General features: G+C 38.0%; 3 protein-coding genes across 3 annotated transcripts; 2 read left to right on the forward strand and 1 right to left on the reverse strand.

Annotated features, from left to right (window-relative positions):
- Window positions 1-1,077: 1,077 nt before the first annotated feature.
- LOC103441939 (transmembrane 9 superfamily member 1) lies at window positions 1,078-7,099 on the forward strand. The gene is made up of 12 exons (XM_008380656.3): window positions 1,078-1,425; window positions 2,451-2,643; window positions 2,732-2,836; window positions 3,642-3,659; window positions 3,749-3,846; window positions 3,929-4,081; window positions 4,278-4,412; window positions 4,557-4,723; window positions 5,060-5,154; window positions 5,237-5,610; window positions 6,014-6,287; window positions 6,583-7,099. Exons 1-12 carry the CDS (start codon window positions 1,336-1,338, stop codon window positions 6,648-6,650), a joined length of 1,770 nt encoding a protein of 589 aa, XP_008378878.2. The 5' UTR covers window positions 1,078-1,335; the 3' UTR covers window positions 6,651-7,099.
- Window positions 7,100-8,655: 1,556 nt separating this feature from the next.
- On the forward strand, window positions 8,656-9,385 carry LOC103441940 (ferredoxin, leaf L-A-like). The gene has a single exon (XM_008380657.4). It carries the CDS (start codon window positions 8,776-8,778, stop codon window positions 9,217-9,219), a length of 444 nt encoding a protein of 147 aa, XP_008378879.3. The 5' UTR covers window positions 8,656-8,775; the 3' UTR covers window positions 9,220-9,385.
- A 151-nt stretch (window positions 9,386-9,536) lies between these two features.
- Window positions 9,537-16,348, reverse strand: LOC103441941 (MLO-like protein 4). The gene is made up of 15 exons (XM_008380658.4): window positions 15,814-16,348; window positions 14,516-14,573; window positions 14,154-14,365; window positions 13,960-14,076; window positions 13,480-13,540; window positions 12,542-12,633; window positions 12,162-12,236; window positions 11,685-11,770; window positions 11,287-11,336; window positions 11,150-11,190; window positions 10,893-11,060; window positions 10,776-10,811; window positions 10,614-10,681; window positions 10,386-10,446; window positions 9,537-10,180 (listed from the first exon to the last, which is right to left on the reverse strand). The coding sequence occupies exons 1-15, from the start codon at window positions 15,937-15,939 to the stop codon at window positions 9,773-9,775; spliced, it is 1,659 nt and encodes a 552-aa protein (XP_008378880.3). The 5' UTR covers window positions 15,940-16,348; the 3' UTR covers window positions 9,537-9,772.
- Between the last annotated feature and the right edge of the window lie 884 nt (window positions 16,349-17,232).

Here is a 17,232-nt window from a genome sequence, read left to right on the forward strand (position 1 = left end):
TCACTTTGGTCTCTGATATTGAAAATCGATACAAGTGGTCATTGAGTGAGTTTGTCCACCGAAAATCTTTTTGGTCATTCCCTAAAAAATATGTCAATATTCTCACTAACACCCGTTGTAGATTTTTCGGTTGCATCCTCCCTATATCTGCCTTTGTACCCAATATGAGATAACGAGAATCAAAACCATTGGAGTTTGGTGGCGGCGGAAGTGATTGTGTTGTCTCTCTTGAAAACTCAAACTCACTCTCTTCTCTCTTTTAAGGATGAGTATCTCTCATTTTATTTTATTTTTCACTTTTGAGAGAGAATCCATGCATGATGGTTGTACATTTGAACCAAGGTGGTATCGGGACTGCTCGAAATCCGGAAAATATATTTGCAAAGATCTTTCGAGGACCTCGAATATTTGATACGAGTCTCTTTTGTGTCTATCAAGTGTTTGATGCAATAAAAAAAGGGTAAATTATGGTTTCACCCCCTGAACTATATGAAATAAGCCAATTAACCATTTTTTGTTAGATTCCATCCACTGTTCTGTCAAATTCAAGGGGAAATTAGTCTTTTAATCATCAATTCTTACATGTCAGTTATAACCACCAATAAAATTATGACATGTGGAAACATAGTAATGTGAAATGGCCCATTATGCAAATGTTTGGTTTCTTTATGTTTTTTATTATGCCATAAGCTTTTGAATTATTCGGTGTCCATGTGTCATTATTTTATTAGTTGTTATAACTAACAAGTAAGAATTGAAGATAAAAAGATTAATTTGCCCTTAAATTTGACGGAATAGTGAACGGAATCTAACGACAAAGGATTATTGGCTAATTTTAAATAATTCAGAATCAAATTCAACTGGATAATAATTTAGAGAGTCAAACCGCAGTTTATCAAAAAAAAAAAATACTAGTTTGGGTGTTGTGGCAACAATGATCCATAACATAAGCCCAAAAAAGAAGAAGAAAACGTGGTCTCAAAAGGACAAAAGAAATAAAGAAAAAGCCCAACCATTAAACCCAACCCAAGAGGCTAAATTTGAATAAAATTTAATTAAAATCGCGATCTACCATTTGTCCCATTTGTCAGAGATAAAAAAAAAAATTTAAATTAAAGAAAAATGAAAGATGCGTTCCGATCCGAACTCGCAAACTCGCAAAGTCTCTCTCTCTCTCTCTCTCTCTCGTGAAGACTTTTGAGAGTTGTTGAGTCGAGTCCGAGTGGCATCAGCCTTCACCTCCTCTGCCTCTGGGAGAGATCAGAATCATCACAGCACAAAGATTACACCACCTCCTCGCTGACCGTCCAGATCCCACCCTCGCCGGCGATCGCCATGTTCTCCTCCGTCCGATCTCTCTCCCTCCCCCTCCTCTTCGTCTTCTTCCTCCTCGCCCCCGCTTTCGCCGCCGAGGCAGATCACAAGGTAAAATTATCCCCCCCCCCTGCCCCGCCCGCCTTCTCTCTCTTCAATTGCGTTGCCCAAACCCTAACATTTGCTCTCTCAGTAAATCCCGGTAGATCTCTATGTTTGTCCTTTTAAACTTTGAATTCCGATTCAGATCTGTATTTTCTACGGCTTGTTATCATGTAACTGTGTAAGCATGTGTATGTGTTTGTTAGGGTTAGATCTTAACTGGGTTTTGCTTGTTGGTCGGATTGTTGCTGTTTTTGTCTTATGGGTACCTACGATAGCGCTTGTAGTGGTGAATTGGGACTTGCAATGGTGATTTTACCATAGGGTTTTGGTATTATGTTAATGGGGTCCAGGGGCCTCAAGGATATCGATGACGAAATTTGTGTGTGCTGGGTTTTATGCTTGGATTTTACCGTATATTTATGCATATATGCTTCGTTTAGCAGAACAAAAGACATCAAACTTATCGAAAGTGCAGATCTTGGAACTTGAAAACTACTTTGTACAGATAGCTAATATCACTACGTATCCATAACACTGAAATGACATCTGAATCGGATCCACCACCACCAAAAACTGGTTGCAAGTCCATCTGCCATTGTAACACAAGAAGCTTGCCTTGCATTAACAAAAAATACTTTATGAGTGCTAATGTACTGTCCATATATTCATAAGTCAGGTACCCGTTCAATGAACCCATTGATCCTCAACCTAGGTAATTTCAAAGGACACTTAGTTTGAGGCATCCTAATGCTCTAATGAAGCATTTACAGGTGTGGCTGGCTGCCTTGACTTGTAGATGTAAAAGATGATAGCCTGAAGCCTTTTTCTATAATAGTCACATGTCAACTAGAATTTCACATACACTGTCATTCTGTCATCAATTTTTTTAATCTAACAGCAAACCATTTTGTTAGTTCTAAGTTCACACTTTCCTGCACTGCTATGATAATAATTGTATTGGATTGATCAATGCTTGATCTAATTCTAAATTATCTGTAAATATTCTAATGCTCCCTTGCTTTCGTTTGCAGTATCAAACAGAAGAATCAGTTACCCTTTGGGTGAATAAAGTTGGGCCCTACAATAATCCTCAAGAAACATACAATTACTACAGTCTTCCTTTCTGTCATCAATCTGAAAATGCTGCTCACAAATGGGGTGGCCTTGGTGAAGTCCTGGGTGGAAATGAGTTGATTGATAGCCAGATTGAAATAAAATTTCAAAGCATGTGGACTTCCTTGCTCTGCGTTAATTTTTGTTGCTGGATTGAGGTATTTGATTGCAAATTGATTTGTTTCATTTCTCTATGCAGAAAATGTGGACAGGGCCACCATTTGCCAACTTGAACTTGACGATCAAAAGGTTAAACAATTCAAGGACGCAATCGAGAATAACTACTGGTTTGAATTTTTCATGGGTATGTTTTCGATAAAATTATTTAATACGATATGTATACATGGTATAAATATTGGTTTAGATCAAATTGAAGTATGGTGTTTCGAGATGCATATGAAGTTTCTGTTGGAAGTCCTGAGTTAACATTCCAAAACACTTATGGACTGTTGATTTACACAGTTTGTACTATTTTTGGTATATAGCATGTATTTTATTTTCTCTGGGGAAGTCAGTGGCCTGTTGGGGACTACAAGGCCTGCAATTCAGCGTAGTTACTGGAGAATGTTGTGGAAATAATGAAAGATGAATCGTACATATCTAGTGCATCGGAGAGGGATGTAGGAAGCAAAAGATTAGGGCAGAGTTATCGTTAAATCAATATTATGAACATTTCTTGTGCTTATGTTTGGACTACAGTATAGCTGATGCCATAAAATTATTTACTTAGATGTTTCCTTAGTCATAAAAGTTAATTAAGCATCATATTGTGACTTACATGGTTGTCTATGTCTCATGAGCTACTTTCTAATTGTTGCCAAGATCAATATTACTTTACAAGAAACTTGATTTTTAACTACAAGAATTTTGTGTTAATTACATTTTCATGTACAGTATAATGTCAGTATCGACTTAGGAAATGCTTGAAATTATCTGAAAGTGGTTTTACTGTGTGTTAATCTGGATCTCTGTGGGGATCTACTGCAAGGGTTTATTTTCTCTATGTTTTGTGGTCAATTTGTTTTATATGGGGGCATTCACTGATCCTGTATTTTGTCTCTTTAACATATTATCTCCCCTGGACGTTGCTGTGCTGGATACATATTCAGATGATCTCCCTTTATGGGGTATGCGGTATACTCATTCCTCCCAATTTGAGCTCACGCTTGTATTATCCTCTTATTAAATTGGTCTTCGTCTTCTTATGATGTCCTAGGCTTTGTTGGTGAGTTGCAGCAGGACAAGAACAGTGGAAATGGCAAGCATGTCCTTTACACTCATAAAAATATCATTGTTAAATACAATAATGATCAGGTTTGTGATTCTCCATATCAGATGTGGCTTTTATAATGGGCTTGAGGTTCTATGATTTTTATTGTAGTTTATAAATTTGTAGATCATTCATGTGAATCTCACTCAAGATAGTCCAAAGCCGTTGGAAGTAGGGAAGAAATTGGATCTAACATACTCTGTCAAATGGATTGCAACCACTGTCACCTTTGCACGTCGATTTGATGTCTATTTGGACTACCCCTTCTTTGAGCACCAAGTAAGAACTGACTGTTTATTTGTTTACCTATTTTTCTTTCTGGCATTGAAGGCGTATTATCCTAAATTCAGTAGAATTATGTCTTCAAGGTATTTTAACATTGGTTGCTTAATGATGCTAATATATATATATATATATATATATATGTATGTGTTTTAATTTTTAATGAGCTGTATGTTCATTTTGCAATATGCAGATACATTGGTTCTCGATTTTCAATTCATTCATGATGGTTATATTCCTTACTGGTTTGGTCTCAATGATATTGATGCGGACTCTTAGGAACGACTATGCAAAGTATGCTCGGGAAGACGATGATCTGGAGACTCTGGTATGGTCTAATGATTTTCTTTATAATCAGATGATATCCTTCTTTTAGATGTTTTTGTTTTTTTTTCTTATGCGGCAACATAGATAGAGATATAATAGATAAAATCTTTGTGTGATGACCCTTTTGAAAATGTGCCTATTGTAGGAAAGAGATGTCAGTGAAGAGTCTGGCTGGAAACTTGTGCATGGGGATGTTTTTCGGCCTTCCCGGAATTTGGTTATTTTGTCAGCTCTTGTTGGCACAGGAGCTCAGCTAGCGTTGCTTGTTCTCCTCGTCATCTTACTGGCAATTGTTGGGATGTTGTATGTTGGGTATGTTGACTACTTGCTCAAAAGTACTTGGGATGCTATTTTGGGTTATTGTTTTCGACTTTCCTAGGTTTAATTATTTTACTATTTTCAAAACGTTTATATTTGAATCATAAACATGTAAGTTGTGCATATATATATGTGTGTTTATTACTGTTTGTTTATGTAATTAGTGTTAGTCCAACTATGCATCGCTGCACATTAATGGTTCCCTGTCTTATCTTGTTATCTCATTTTTCCATCTTATTTAGTTCATTACTATTTGTGGTCCTGGGAGGAATTGCTAGATTTTTAATCATGTGTTATGTCTTACATCATTGTATTTATCTGGTGTCTCAGGAGAGGTGCAATTGTAACAACTTTCATAGTGTGTTATGCCCTTACATCTTTCATTTCTGGTTATGTAAGTGGTGGGATGTATTCACGGCATGGGGGTACGTATTTCTTTGATTGATATGATAGATGTACTAGTCATTCTGTTTAAGCTTTCTAACAAATCACTACAACCTTTATCAGGTAAAAACTGGATAAAGTCAATGATACTCACAGCATCCCTATTTCCATTTATGTGCTTTGGGATTGGGTTTGTCTTGAACACAATTGCTATTTTCTACGGGTCACTAGCAGCTATTCCTTTTGGCACAATGGTGGTTGTTTTTGTCATTTGGGCATTCATCTCTTTTCCTCTAGCACTTCTTGGTACAGTTGTTGGAAGAAACTGGAGTGGTGCTCCTAACAATCCTTGCCGTGTGAAAACCATTCCTCGTCCTATTCCTGAGAAGAAATGGTATTTAACCCCATCTGTAGTCTCAATGATGGGAGGACTTCTGCCCTTTGGAAGCATATTTATTGAAATGTATTTTGTCTTCACATCCTTCTGGAATTACAAGGTGAAATTTCGATGACTATGTACTGTTCATAGGATAGACTTGCTGATTACGTAGATCTGAGTACAAAATAAGATTGCAAACATAGGCTGTGCATGGCATTCCTTAGAGTTAGGCAAAGTTACAATAGTTGGGAGTCATTATGACACCAAGCTTGTGAAAATTGTTGAAGTCATGAGGTTCATTGGCTTAATTTTACATCTTGAAAGCAATGATTCCTGGTCTGTCTTGGGAATCATTTGTTTGTCAAGGACTCGGTGAAGTTCTGTTTCACCACATTTGAGAATATTCTGTATTGTTTAGAAAGCTGTTAAGTCTATTGTGGCGAAAGTGCATGATACTTGTTGAGTGTTGACACAGTGATTAACATGAATAGTAACGTATTTCTTGGTCTGTGTCTCAACAGGTGTACTATGTCTATGGCTTTATGCTGCTTGTTTTTCTGATTCTCATCATTGTTACCGTATGTGTGACAATTGTGGGGACATACTTCTTGCTTAATGCCGAGAACTACCACTGGCAATGGACTTCTTTCTTTTCTGCTGCATCAACAGCTGTCTACGTGTACTTGTATTCAATATATTACTACTACGCAAAGACTAAGATGTCGGGTTTCTTCCAGACCAGCTTCTATTTTGGGTACACTTTGATGTTCTGCCTTGGCTTAGGGATCCTCTGCGGTGAGTTTTATCTTACGCACTAACTTGAATTTCAGTTCCACTTCATGGATTTTGAGATGTCAATATTGTTTTTTGCTCGACTCTTGTTCCCACCCAACCAGTATGGCATCAGGAATGTGGGCGACCAATTGTTGACCTATGTATTTGGAGGCTTTTTTACGGTGCTATCATTTCTTGATTGAACTATGCTTGACCTGAGCTTTAGTTGCAGAGTTACTAAGAAGAATCGTCTCTTCTTGAGTGCCATGTTCTCCCACCCTCTGATTATTTGTTTGTTTCCTTTTCAAATGTGCAGGAGCTGTTGGATATTTGGGTTCCAATTTGTTTGTGAGGAGGATCTACAGAAATATCAAGTGCGACTAGAGCATCTCCGTGAGGAAATGGACCTGATGGAGCTTTCCCGAGTAGATTGGCCGTTGTTGAGGTACGTGGTCAGGGATGGGGATCCGGCAACCACTAGGGACCGAAATCGCAGGGTTGAGGATAGGGAATGTATTCTTTCTCTGGACTTGGGAAAGCCCTGAGAGGTTTTTTGTTTCCCCAGCTGTCAGTGAAAGCCTAAATTTTAGATTGCAGAGATTGTTTTATAATCTACAGTTAGCGGACGTCGAACTCCTGTTGATTTTATTATTTTTCGTCCTTTTACAAATAGGTGCCCGATTACTCTCTCTCTCTGTATGTCTTTGGGATGGATGGAAAGGAAGGGAAGGGCTTCCCGAAACGAACCTTTGATTCCGAGTTATGTAGCGACTTTTGTGAATTTTGATTCCATCTGTACCTTGCATATATAAGTATCATTGTCTGAAACCTCACTTTGTGTCTCTACATGTTTGCATGATTTGTTTCGAGTATTTCTTTTAACCCGATATGAATGACAATTCGGGTGATCTTGTGATATTCCGTGGGTTTTTAGCCAAAATAGTCCTTGAAAGTTGCGTTATTTCTTACTTTCGTTTATGAGATTATTCACAATTAATCATTTTGGTCATTCTGTGAATGGTTATGTTAAATAAAGATTAAAATGATCAAACTACAGTAGGTTAAAATGATTTGACAAAAAATGAGGGTATTTTTATCGTTTTATCCTTGTTTAATGAAGATTTTTCACGGAATGACTAAGAGCTCGTTTGGATGTGCTTTTAAAATGACTGAAAGCGCTTTTGGTGAAAATATTTTTGGAAACAATCCTTAGTAAAAATGGTAGTAAATCCTATAAAAACACTTAAAATGCTTCTTAGAAGAAGCACATAACTGGTGCTTCTCGGAAAAAACACTTAAAGTGATTTTGAAACCCAAAAATATTTTCTCCAAAAGCGCTTTTAGTCATTTTAAAAGCACATCCAAACGAGCCTTAAAATGATTGATGGTGGACAAACTCATGGACTAATTTTATCGATTTCAAATCTTAGAAACCAAAATGAGGAGTTATGCAAATCTTATAGATTATTTTAAATAAAAAGTCTTCCGTGGTGTCGAAAAGAAAATTACGGATAAGTGTGTAGCAAGAGCCGATAGCAAATGGGCCTTTTCATGCCGTAAACGAGCTCTGTTTCTTCGACATCCATGTTGTGCAAAAACTGCTATATGCTGACATAAATCTTCGTACAAAAATTACATAAATCTTTGGATCTTTTTGTTAAAATCTTGTTTAACAAGTAATCCTCGTTTATGATAGCCTATTGTTGCAGATGGTGCTAGTTTGATTTCCGTCAATTTCCTTTCCCCTAACAGCTAACTATTTAATCCATTAATATTATTGCTCTCCTCAAAATAATAGCCTATAATCAATCTTGGTGATTTTAATTTAACTAGTTTTGTTTTTTATAATACGATATTTCAAATTACTATAATCTATTGAAAGAGAAATTCGAACTTTAATGTCAGGAGACAAAAACACCATTTTAGCCAATCGGCCTGACATACACTGATCTAGCCAATCGACCTAACCTGCATCTGTATTTTGGCCTACTAGAGATTAGATCCTCTTCGTATCTTGTAGTCTAGAGCAACATACTGAGAAATTCTGATCGGTCAAGAGAGAGGTCCGGACCTTTAATTTGTGTAAGATGGACCAATAGAATGAACTAATGGGGCCGTAGAATTTAGAAAAAGTGGTCCAAACTTCGTAGTCTGTCAGCTTCGGATTGCTAGACGCGGGGAGGATTCGATTTGTAGTTGAAATAAGACCAAAAACGTCGTTCAGAGGATTGTGCCCGCCACATTCACTCACTCCTACATGGTCCTGTGGTCATGATAAAAAGATAGAGTGATCCACAAGATTTTGCCACGTGGCAGATAAGGGTTGATGCCACTTCACCCCCCCCCCCCTCTCTCTCTCTCTCTCTCTCTCTCTCTCTCTCTCTCTCTCTCTCTCATTTGTAGCCACCATTTCCACAAGCCATCCCATTTATCAACACTACTAAGCCTTTCACTCCCACTCTCTTTAGCCACAACACAAAAGCCTTGCAACCAAAGCAAACCAAAAACCATGGCAGCCACAGCAGCAGCAGCTCTCTCAAGCACCATGGTCAGCACCTCCTTCATCCGCGGCCAGCCAATGACCAGCCTGCGGTTGTCCCCCAACGTTGGCCAGGTCCTTTTCGGGCTGAAGGCCAACCGCGGAGGGCGTGTGGCGATGGCTGCCTACAAGGTGAAGCTGATCACACCAGAAGGGCCACAAGAGTTTGAGTGCCCTGAGGACGTATACATTCTCGACGCGGCGGAGGAGGCAGGAATTGACCTGCCCTACTCCTGCAGGGCAGGGTCTTGCTCCTCGTGCGCCGGCAAGGTTGTGAGTGGGAGTGTGGATCAGTCGGACCAGAGCTTTCTGGATGATGATCAGATTGGCGGTGGATTTGTGCTCACCTGCGTGGCGTATCCGGCGTCTGACGTCACACTTGAGACCCACAAGGAAGAGGAGCTTACTGGTTAAGTGCTTTTGAGCTTTCTCATGATGATATCATGTTTTGACGGTTGCTGTCTGGTTGAATCTGGCTTAGTTTGTTTCAGGATAAGGTTGTCTTGTTTCTAATTATATGAGTTGCTTAATGTTTTTGTACTCGTTTGTGGTATAAAAATCTTTGTACCTTGTAAACTCACCCTTACATGAATTCTCTCTCTCTCTCTCTCTCTCTCTCTCTCTCTCATCCTGTTTGGAAGTGCTTTTAGGATAATTAGAAGTGCTTTTAGATAATTAAAAGAACATCTGACAACGTTTGTTAGTAAAAGTAAGGTTCAAGAGGGAAGAACTTGTAATAAAAGTGCTTGTGAAGGTAGAAGAAAGCCATATTTAACTGACAGTGGAATGAATTTTAACATGGCTTAACAGAAACTTCCAAGTGTTCAGCCATTTTCTAAACCTAAACAACGCCCTCGCTTACTAATCCGTAATCAAAATGCTAGGATTGTACTAGAGTTGAATGACGAGTCAGAGTCGGATTCCTGTTGATTCCAATTACGAAGCTTCAACTTGCTAATCAAGCCCTTCATGTTTTCTGAAACAACTCTAATAGAGTATCCATTTGTTCTTCCACTCCATCATCTTCATCGCTGTTTATCGGAGGCTGTGATGCACTCATTCTCACCGCATCAGATAAATACTCTTCCACTCGAAATGAGTAGTCATGCTGAGGTGGTCCGGAAGTCTGTAGATCAGCCTCGGGTTGCTGTTCCATTGGTGCTACCGTTACTTGATGTAGGGAGTCCAAGGATGAGTTCCGAGACAAGGTACCAGATGCAACGGTTATCTCATCCCTCTCGTCTGTTGTATCAAGTGAACAAACTGACCTTGTTGCGTGTGATTGTTTAGACCTCTCCTTTACTCGCTTGCACCAACTATGGAGCGAATCTCTAACACTCTCAGCAACAAGAGCTTTCTTACACTGGGATCCCATCTGCAGTCACCAAATAGCGAGAATGAACCATAAAAATCAACTCATTAGTGCGAGTCAGAACAATTTCTTAGCTTCTGTGACATCCATAAGTTCCCGTAAATAAGAAACCATTAGTTTGTTAGGCTAAGGTAACAATCCCAGAAAGTCTGCAGTATTGTGCATTGCACAAAATTCTAACATAAATCAGTGAAGCGTTTAAACAAACCTGTGTAACAATTACGTTCAGAGGCACTGTGCCGTAACTACACCAGAACTGAACAAGAACACTGCAAATTTGCAATCACCGAAAAATTAAGAAAAATATTGTAAGATGCATAATACCAGTACTCTTAACATATCCATGGTCAACCTCTAGGACTGATTGACGTTAGGATCCTGTTCATATGCATCAGCATGACCGGAAATTATTGTGTTGTCAAAGTACATAACATACCCACAGGTCAACCGAATAGCGATCATTAAGTGGTTTTTCATGAAGCATGATCTCTCCTTGAGCCCCCACTGCATATACAGAGGGAAAGTTCAGTACATTCCTATGATCTCTGAAATTCCATCCAACAAATTTATATATCGTAACACGAGACCAATGTCTTACCAAGGACCAGAGAAATGTCGCCATCTCAAAGGCATTCTGCAGTTACACCAAGAAAACTCGTGAGGATCAAGGTAACTACAATTAAGACGTAAGATATGAATTTCAAATATTCGTAACCTGAAATATGATGAACTGTATCAACCGCAATAGTATCACAGGTTTTCCAAACCAAAACAAATCATCACGTGGCTTTACTTGAGTCCCATTAGCTGGCCCTGTTTGTTCCACTTCAAGTGCTAAGGAAGAGACGACATGCTGTAGTTTCGTTCCAACCAGCATGACAAGCTTTGACATGAACCATCCAAAAGAAAAATGAGAAGGAAGATTGTTTTATAGACGATTTACTTTAGAACAATGATAGCATTTGTACTTACAATGGCAGGGATGAAAGAAAGCCAAAAGTAAATATTCAAACCTGCAGAAATCGGAAATATGTCAGGAAATAAGGTTCCAATAACATAGTCACGTGCGCAAATCTATTTATTTGCATTCTGAAGATACAAGACTTTACCATGAACATTTACGAATATGCAGACTATGGAATATCCCCAAAGTGGGCAGCTGCAAACAAAAAATTATTCAGATACAACAACCTTCATCCTGTAAGTCCAATAACTCATCTATTCAAAGCTTAACGTCCAATGACACCAACCAGAGGGTAAAAACGTTCCAAGTGATATTTACGGGCATTGGAAAAGGTCATTTCATCTTCTATCGATATCACATACTTCTGTACTGTCCTATACAGCCTTATATTAACAGGAGATGTGAATATAATATAACAGATTGACAGCCAAGAAGCACAAACCATGACAACTCAAGTACATACATACGATACAAAACTCCCAAATATCTGAATATAACATAGTTTGGTATAAAGTCACGTATGTAATCCAGAAAAGTGCTTACCTAATGCCCAGAATGCCCTGAAATTCATCTTCCATACTCCGGACCATGTATTTATGAAAATTATAAGAAAGCGGAAGTTTGTGCTTCTACATATTACGAACACATAAACAAAAAGCCATGCGCATCAGTACAATAACAACATCAAAAAACCATGAGAAGGGATGCTATTCCAGTGAACAAGAAAGTCAACAGAAACACACTGGTTACTAATCTCAAAACACCTAGAGTGATTAATACACTCTAAGATCTGCAACTTTATCCAGCATGCTGCATATGTTCAGATAGTTCGAGGTTTCTAGTGCAATATAGAAAACAGAATGTTTACTAACTTTTTGTTTTACAAACAAAATAAAAGGAGGAGAGACAACCGATTACAAATATGAATACAAAGAAAAATGAGGTGCCAAAGTATGTCTTGTATGTAAGCAGTAGGAAACCAACGTGTTCAACTAAGGGAATCAATAATAATATACTCACACTGATGAAGCCCGAACGCAGAGCCAAGTAATCTGATCTCTCTATAGAACTCTTAAATTGTCGTAGAAAGCAGAGCTGCAGCATTAAGATGCAAATCATTACTTTAAAGACATTCGAAAATTCAGGATATCGAAGATATTTAGCAAATAATTGGAGATAAGGGCCTGATCCATATTGTCCTTGCAGTAAAGAAGTTTTGACTGCTATGTGTTTTAAAAGTTGTCTTGATCAGAAAACACTAGGCAAATGAACTCAAAGGGGTATGTTTCAGCTCCCTTAGTTTTTATCAAATCTTACAAAAATTTGTTACCATTAGTTTTTGTGAAAAGGGGGAATCAAGGTTTAACATATTTTCTTTTGTAACAAGGATGATAAGTTACCATCCAAATTAGAAGCCGATTCCTGCTCCATGGATGAGATGTGTGATGGAAAATAAAGGTAGACTGCCGCCTCATGACCTTGTTTTTCTTTGCTAAAGAAAACACCAATGGATTAGTAGGCTAATATAGCCAAGATAATATATATGTACTTCAAAGACTTGCAAAAATAGGGTAATGAAGAAGGCATGGAAATACACTAGAAGTTATCAGTTGAAAGGAAGCAAAAAAATCCGCAAAATCAAACCTCTGAATGTACTCATCTTCTAGACTCCAATACTGAAGCTGATGCTAGTGTGTGTGTGTGTGTGTGTGTGTGTGTGTGCAGGTGCTCGTTTTTGAACTCACATCAGCCAAGTGCACATTTCGACACCAGTTTGTGTTATTCGGTTGTTATCAGAACCCCTTGACAATGAACTAATATTCTTTCCCATATCAAACTCCTGGGTAAATATTCTCAAGTACCAACTTCTAGATTTCGACCAAGAAAATTCATCATAACAAGTTCATTCTTGTGTCCAAGATAACTTCTCTCGGCTCAGTTATCTCAATAGCCAATTTTTTGGTTTAGACTTAACAAAAAGAAACCCAGGCCTGCTGTTCTATAACCCTCTACAGACAGAAGTGAAGTGCCACAGGCTGGGGGATGGTTATTGAAAACAAACCTTTCTTGTTTAAAATAATTGACATATGTAATCATTAATGTTAGCTAGATAAGGTTACAGGTCCACAAGCATCAGGTTATCCAACACTATTGACCAATTTCTCCGATAAGATGGTGTCGAATGGCCTTGAAATTGACCTCAATTAGGCTATTGCGTTTAGCAATTGAGAAAAATATCACCAGCATAACAAGGCTTTTTACAGATTCATTGCTAAGTGAGTGCTGAACAAATTCCAGGAGGCACCTTAACTATCTTATTTTTCATTTTCTCATGTACCTTGAAAATTTGCATCAGCCAATGAGATCGCTTGATTTTCCCATTTCCTCCAACTGTAAATCTGTAAACAGGTGCACAAATTCAGAATACAATGGCCAAAAACAACAAAGCCTTATCCCACTAAGTGGGGTCGGCTGTATGAATCCTAGAATGCCGCTGCGCTCAGTTTTGCGCCAAGTCTTCCGTTAACTCCAAGTACTTCATGTCTTTTGTTAGAGTACTTGGAGCTAACGGAAGACTTTTCTCAGAATGCAGTGGACATCACAAGGAAATGAAATTATAACTTTTAGTCAGCACGGTACTCGACTTGGTTTGCAAAATCAGGATGAGATAAAAAGTTTTAAGCAAGCATATATTGAGCCAACCCTAAGGTTGTTGCTACTAAGCTCTGTAATATTAAATATATTCAGCAGTGCAGAGTTGAAAACAGCAATTTCACAAATGTAGGCCTCCAGTAAAAATTAGGGATGAAGATTGCACCTTGCTCATAGCCAAAGCCACAGCCAAACAACTGTACAACACATGGGTGATCCCAAGAACGAACAGGAACCGGTGCAGCTGCTCCAGTCCCTCATAAGAAACAAACGGTTCCCGGCCCTGCAGTTAACCATTAGAATCTGTAAGGAAAATGCATCCACAAATCTTCCAAAATTTAACTTCGGAAACCAGTTTACCTCACCACATTGATGAGGAAAATTAGTTAATCCTCTTGGAATCTCAGTCTTGTTAGGAGAACTTTCAAGCATGACATGCTTCTTGGTGCTGTCATCTTCCTCGGAACAGATGTAAAATTGACTGGTGAAAAGGGAAGAGTTTACACAAATCCCAGAGATCCACCTTGCCGATTGTGACAACAACAAAGATATCAGGCCAAGCAGCATCAATTCTGCCATGAAGACCGAAATGCCAATTAGAACAAGAAGAGAAATGCAAACATTTAACCGGCATTGTCATAAACATTAGGGATATTAGAAGTCTAGGCACTCCTCAGTAGAGAAGTTGTACTGTTTGAACTTAAACCCGAGGCTCAACTCACCTTCCTTAATCTTCTCCAAAGAAGCAAACAGCGCTTTCTTCCTTGTCTTCTTCAACCACTGCACACAAAATAACACAAATCACTGTTGAAAACTAAAACTAAAATTGAAAGATCTTAAATCCAAAATTCATAAATGCCTTCAAGAACTTGTTAAGCTCGTCACTTAGTACTACAGTGTAGTGGTGTTCCTCTTCACTTGTAAGTGAGAGGATTTAGGTTCGATTCTCGCCAAAGGTAAATTTGAACCACATTATTGCTAATCCATTGTGAGGCTAAGCCCATCCCCGACCCTTTAGCGTAGATAATATCGTTGTTCAAAAAAAAGAACTTGTTAAACTCAATAAAACAACCCTCCATCACAACAACATTCAAACTTATTTCCTCTCCGTTCCTGCCCTTTTCTCAGCAACCAAGCATAGAAACTGTCGAAGCAGGTCCCACATCGAAAAAGTTAAATCGCCATTATATTGAATGGTTCTACGACTAATTTCATCAAAACTTTCGTATAAAACGGTAAAACCCCAACCTATTGCCTATTGGAGTATACGCGTGGTTAAGTTGGGATATCAATGTTGATTAGTAGTGTGCCACTGGACCATACCGAATAGTTTGATAGAAACTTGTGAACTAAACTAAACAGATAGGTGTGTGGGTTTCACTTGATGAAAAATCTAGTGTCCAAAACAAAATTAATTGAGCAAAGTAGCTAGCTTGGTCCCAGACATTGAAGAATCTACAAATCAGCATATTTTTCAAAGCATTTCAACATCAACTCATTACAAAACTCTTCTCATATGTATATCTCCAAACTAACAAAAATGTATGCCATATAGCTATATGGGTCCCCAATACATTAAAATAAATAAAGGGCACAATTTTGCTCACCACACCCTCAAGTGGTGGTTAGGAGGTATTGCTCACCAACCTATTTATAATTGGATGAGTTTAAATTTTAAAATTTATGTTTATTTACTAAATATATCTTGAAATTTAGACTCATCTAACCGTCATAAATAAGGTGGTGAGCAAAAATTTAAAATACCCTAAAATAAAACCCATTTTCTTTTCTTGAAGCTATAATAAATTAGATACAGCACTACAACCGTGAATCAAAAGACTTCGTCAAGTTGGCTAAAACACCGAAAGTTCAAATCTTCTCTCCAGTTTAAATTAAATTAATTAAAATATCTCTCGAATAAAAAATATCAACCAAAAGAAATTTACAGCACTAGAAATAAATTAGCTTTCTCACAAAACATTTCCCAACTAAGCAGAACAAGCCAAGACATTTTGTTTACCTTTCCACATCTGTAGATTGACCTTTCTACCAGAAGGCAGACAAAGACCATAACAATAATAACCGAAGCAACTGAATACGTTGGCGTCTCGGCCAACGACCTCTGTTGCTGTATCACCTCCTCCATCTCCTCCTCCTCCTCCTCCTTCCTCCTCCTCCTCCTCCTCGACCAACAATCAACAGTCAACAGAAAAACATCAACTGTTACTCTCAAAGGTTTCGACTTTCTTAGTTTTTAAGGAAAGATGGCAACTTTCTGGAGAAAATGGAAGCTGCCCAACAGCCCAAGTGGAAAAAAGCAGAAAGAGGGAAAGATCCAGGAAATGGGGAAATACCAAGACCGCGTTGTTGTGTAATATATTAATGTTGTTGAAGAGAGAAAGAGAGAGAGAGAGAGAGAGAGAGAGAGGGAGGGTTTGAATAATTGAATGAATGTGAAAGTAGTAGGAGGATCTTCTTCTTCAATATTTTACATATAGGATCTAAAGTTTGTTGCATTATTTATATCCTTTTTCTTTGTCTGGGTTGTGATTTTCTAAACAAACCCACCTTCCATTTGCTTTGGAATTGCTGCTGCTATTTCTCTCTCCCTCTCTCCTTCTCTCCCTCTACCTGTGGATGTGCTGGAGCTGCATGTCTTTTTACAAACCTACTCACGTGGAGATTAGAGAATCATCGTATCCCTCCCTCCATTCCACAATTAGGGAAAAGTTTTAAGGATCCAACGGTCCTTTTGACTTCAGAAACTGGTAATAATAGCACACTCTGTTGCCTTTTTTAGCTTTAAAATGATTCCCCATTTGACAAACTCTTTCTTTGATCCTTCGTATTGAAAATCAAATGGTTTCTAAGTTCATTCACCGTCAAGTATTTATATTTTTTATGAAAAATTTTCGTTAAATGAAAGTAAGTAGAAGGATTGATGGGACAAAAATATCATTAATTTAATGGAAGTTTTGCACAGGATGATCAAAATGATTAACTGTAGGCAAACTCAAATACCACTTTTGTGGATTTTCAATCTCTAGGATTAAAGTGAAGAGTTATATTAATCTCAAAGACTAGTTTGGCTAAAAAGTCCACTTCGTTTCAATCGTAGCTCATTCATTATGTAGTTTAAAACCAATTAGTTTTATAGTAGAACCCTAACTTTTTTAAAGGTATTAAAGCAAGTTGGTCCGTGTAAAGTTTTATGGCTGCACGTGTTCCACGTCACCAAATTTGTATTTTGCACGTGTTGGCTTAAAAATTCGCTATCATTTGAAGCTGATTTGATTGATATTAAGCAATTTAACTATATTCAATTATACCGTAAATTCATCGATTCAAGGGCAAAATAGAAATTGTCTTTTAAAAAGATGTAGTAACAGTTTACCCCTCATTTTTCATATTTTTCTACTTTGTTTTGCTCTAGAAAATG

The sequence above is a fragment of the Malus domestica genome, chromosome 08, assembly GCF_042453785.1.
Source record: "Malus domestica chromosome 08, GDT2T_hap1".
Lineage (NCBI taxonomy): Eukaryota > Viridiplantae > Streptophyta > Magnoliopsida > Rosales > Rosaceae > Malus > Malus domestica.

Bases quoted from the DNA above. Each gene is read 5' to 3' on its own strand.
- LOC103441939 (XM_008380656.3), top strand. From the start codon at position 1,336: ATGTTCTCCTCCGTCCGATCTCTCTCCCTCCCCCTCCTCTTCGTCTTC. The intron at 3,847-3,928 runs GTTTGTGATTCT...ATAAATTTGTAG, and splicing joins TTAAATACAATAATGATCAG to ATCATTCATGTGAATCTCAC. The intron at 4,724-5,059 runs GTATGTTGACTA...CTGGTGTCTCAG, and splicing joins GTTGGGATGTTGTATGTTGG to GAGAGGTGCAATTGTAACAA.
- LOC103441940 (XM_008380657.4), top strand. From the start codon at position 8,776: ATGGCAGCCACAGCAGCAGCAGCTCTCTCAAGCACCATGGTCAGCACC.
- LOC103441941 (XM_008380658.4), bottom strand. From the start codon at position 15,939: ATGGAGGAGGTGATACAGCAACAGAGGTCGTTGGCCGAGACGCCAACG. The intron at 11,191-11,286 runs GTAAAGTCTTGT...CGATTTCTGCAG, and splicing joins CATATTCGTAAATGTTCATG to GTTTGAATATTTACTTTTGG. The intron at 11,061-11,149 runs GTAAGTACAAAT...TTCATGTCAAAG, and splicing joins TTTCTTTCATCCCTGCCATT to CTTGTCATGCTGGTTGGAAC.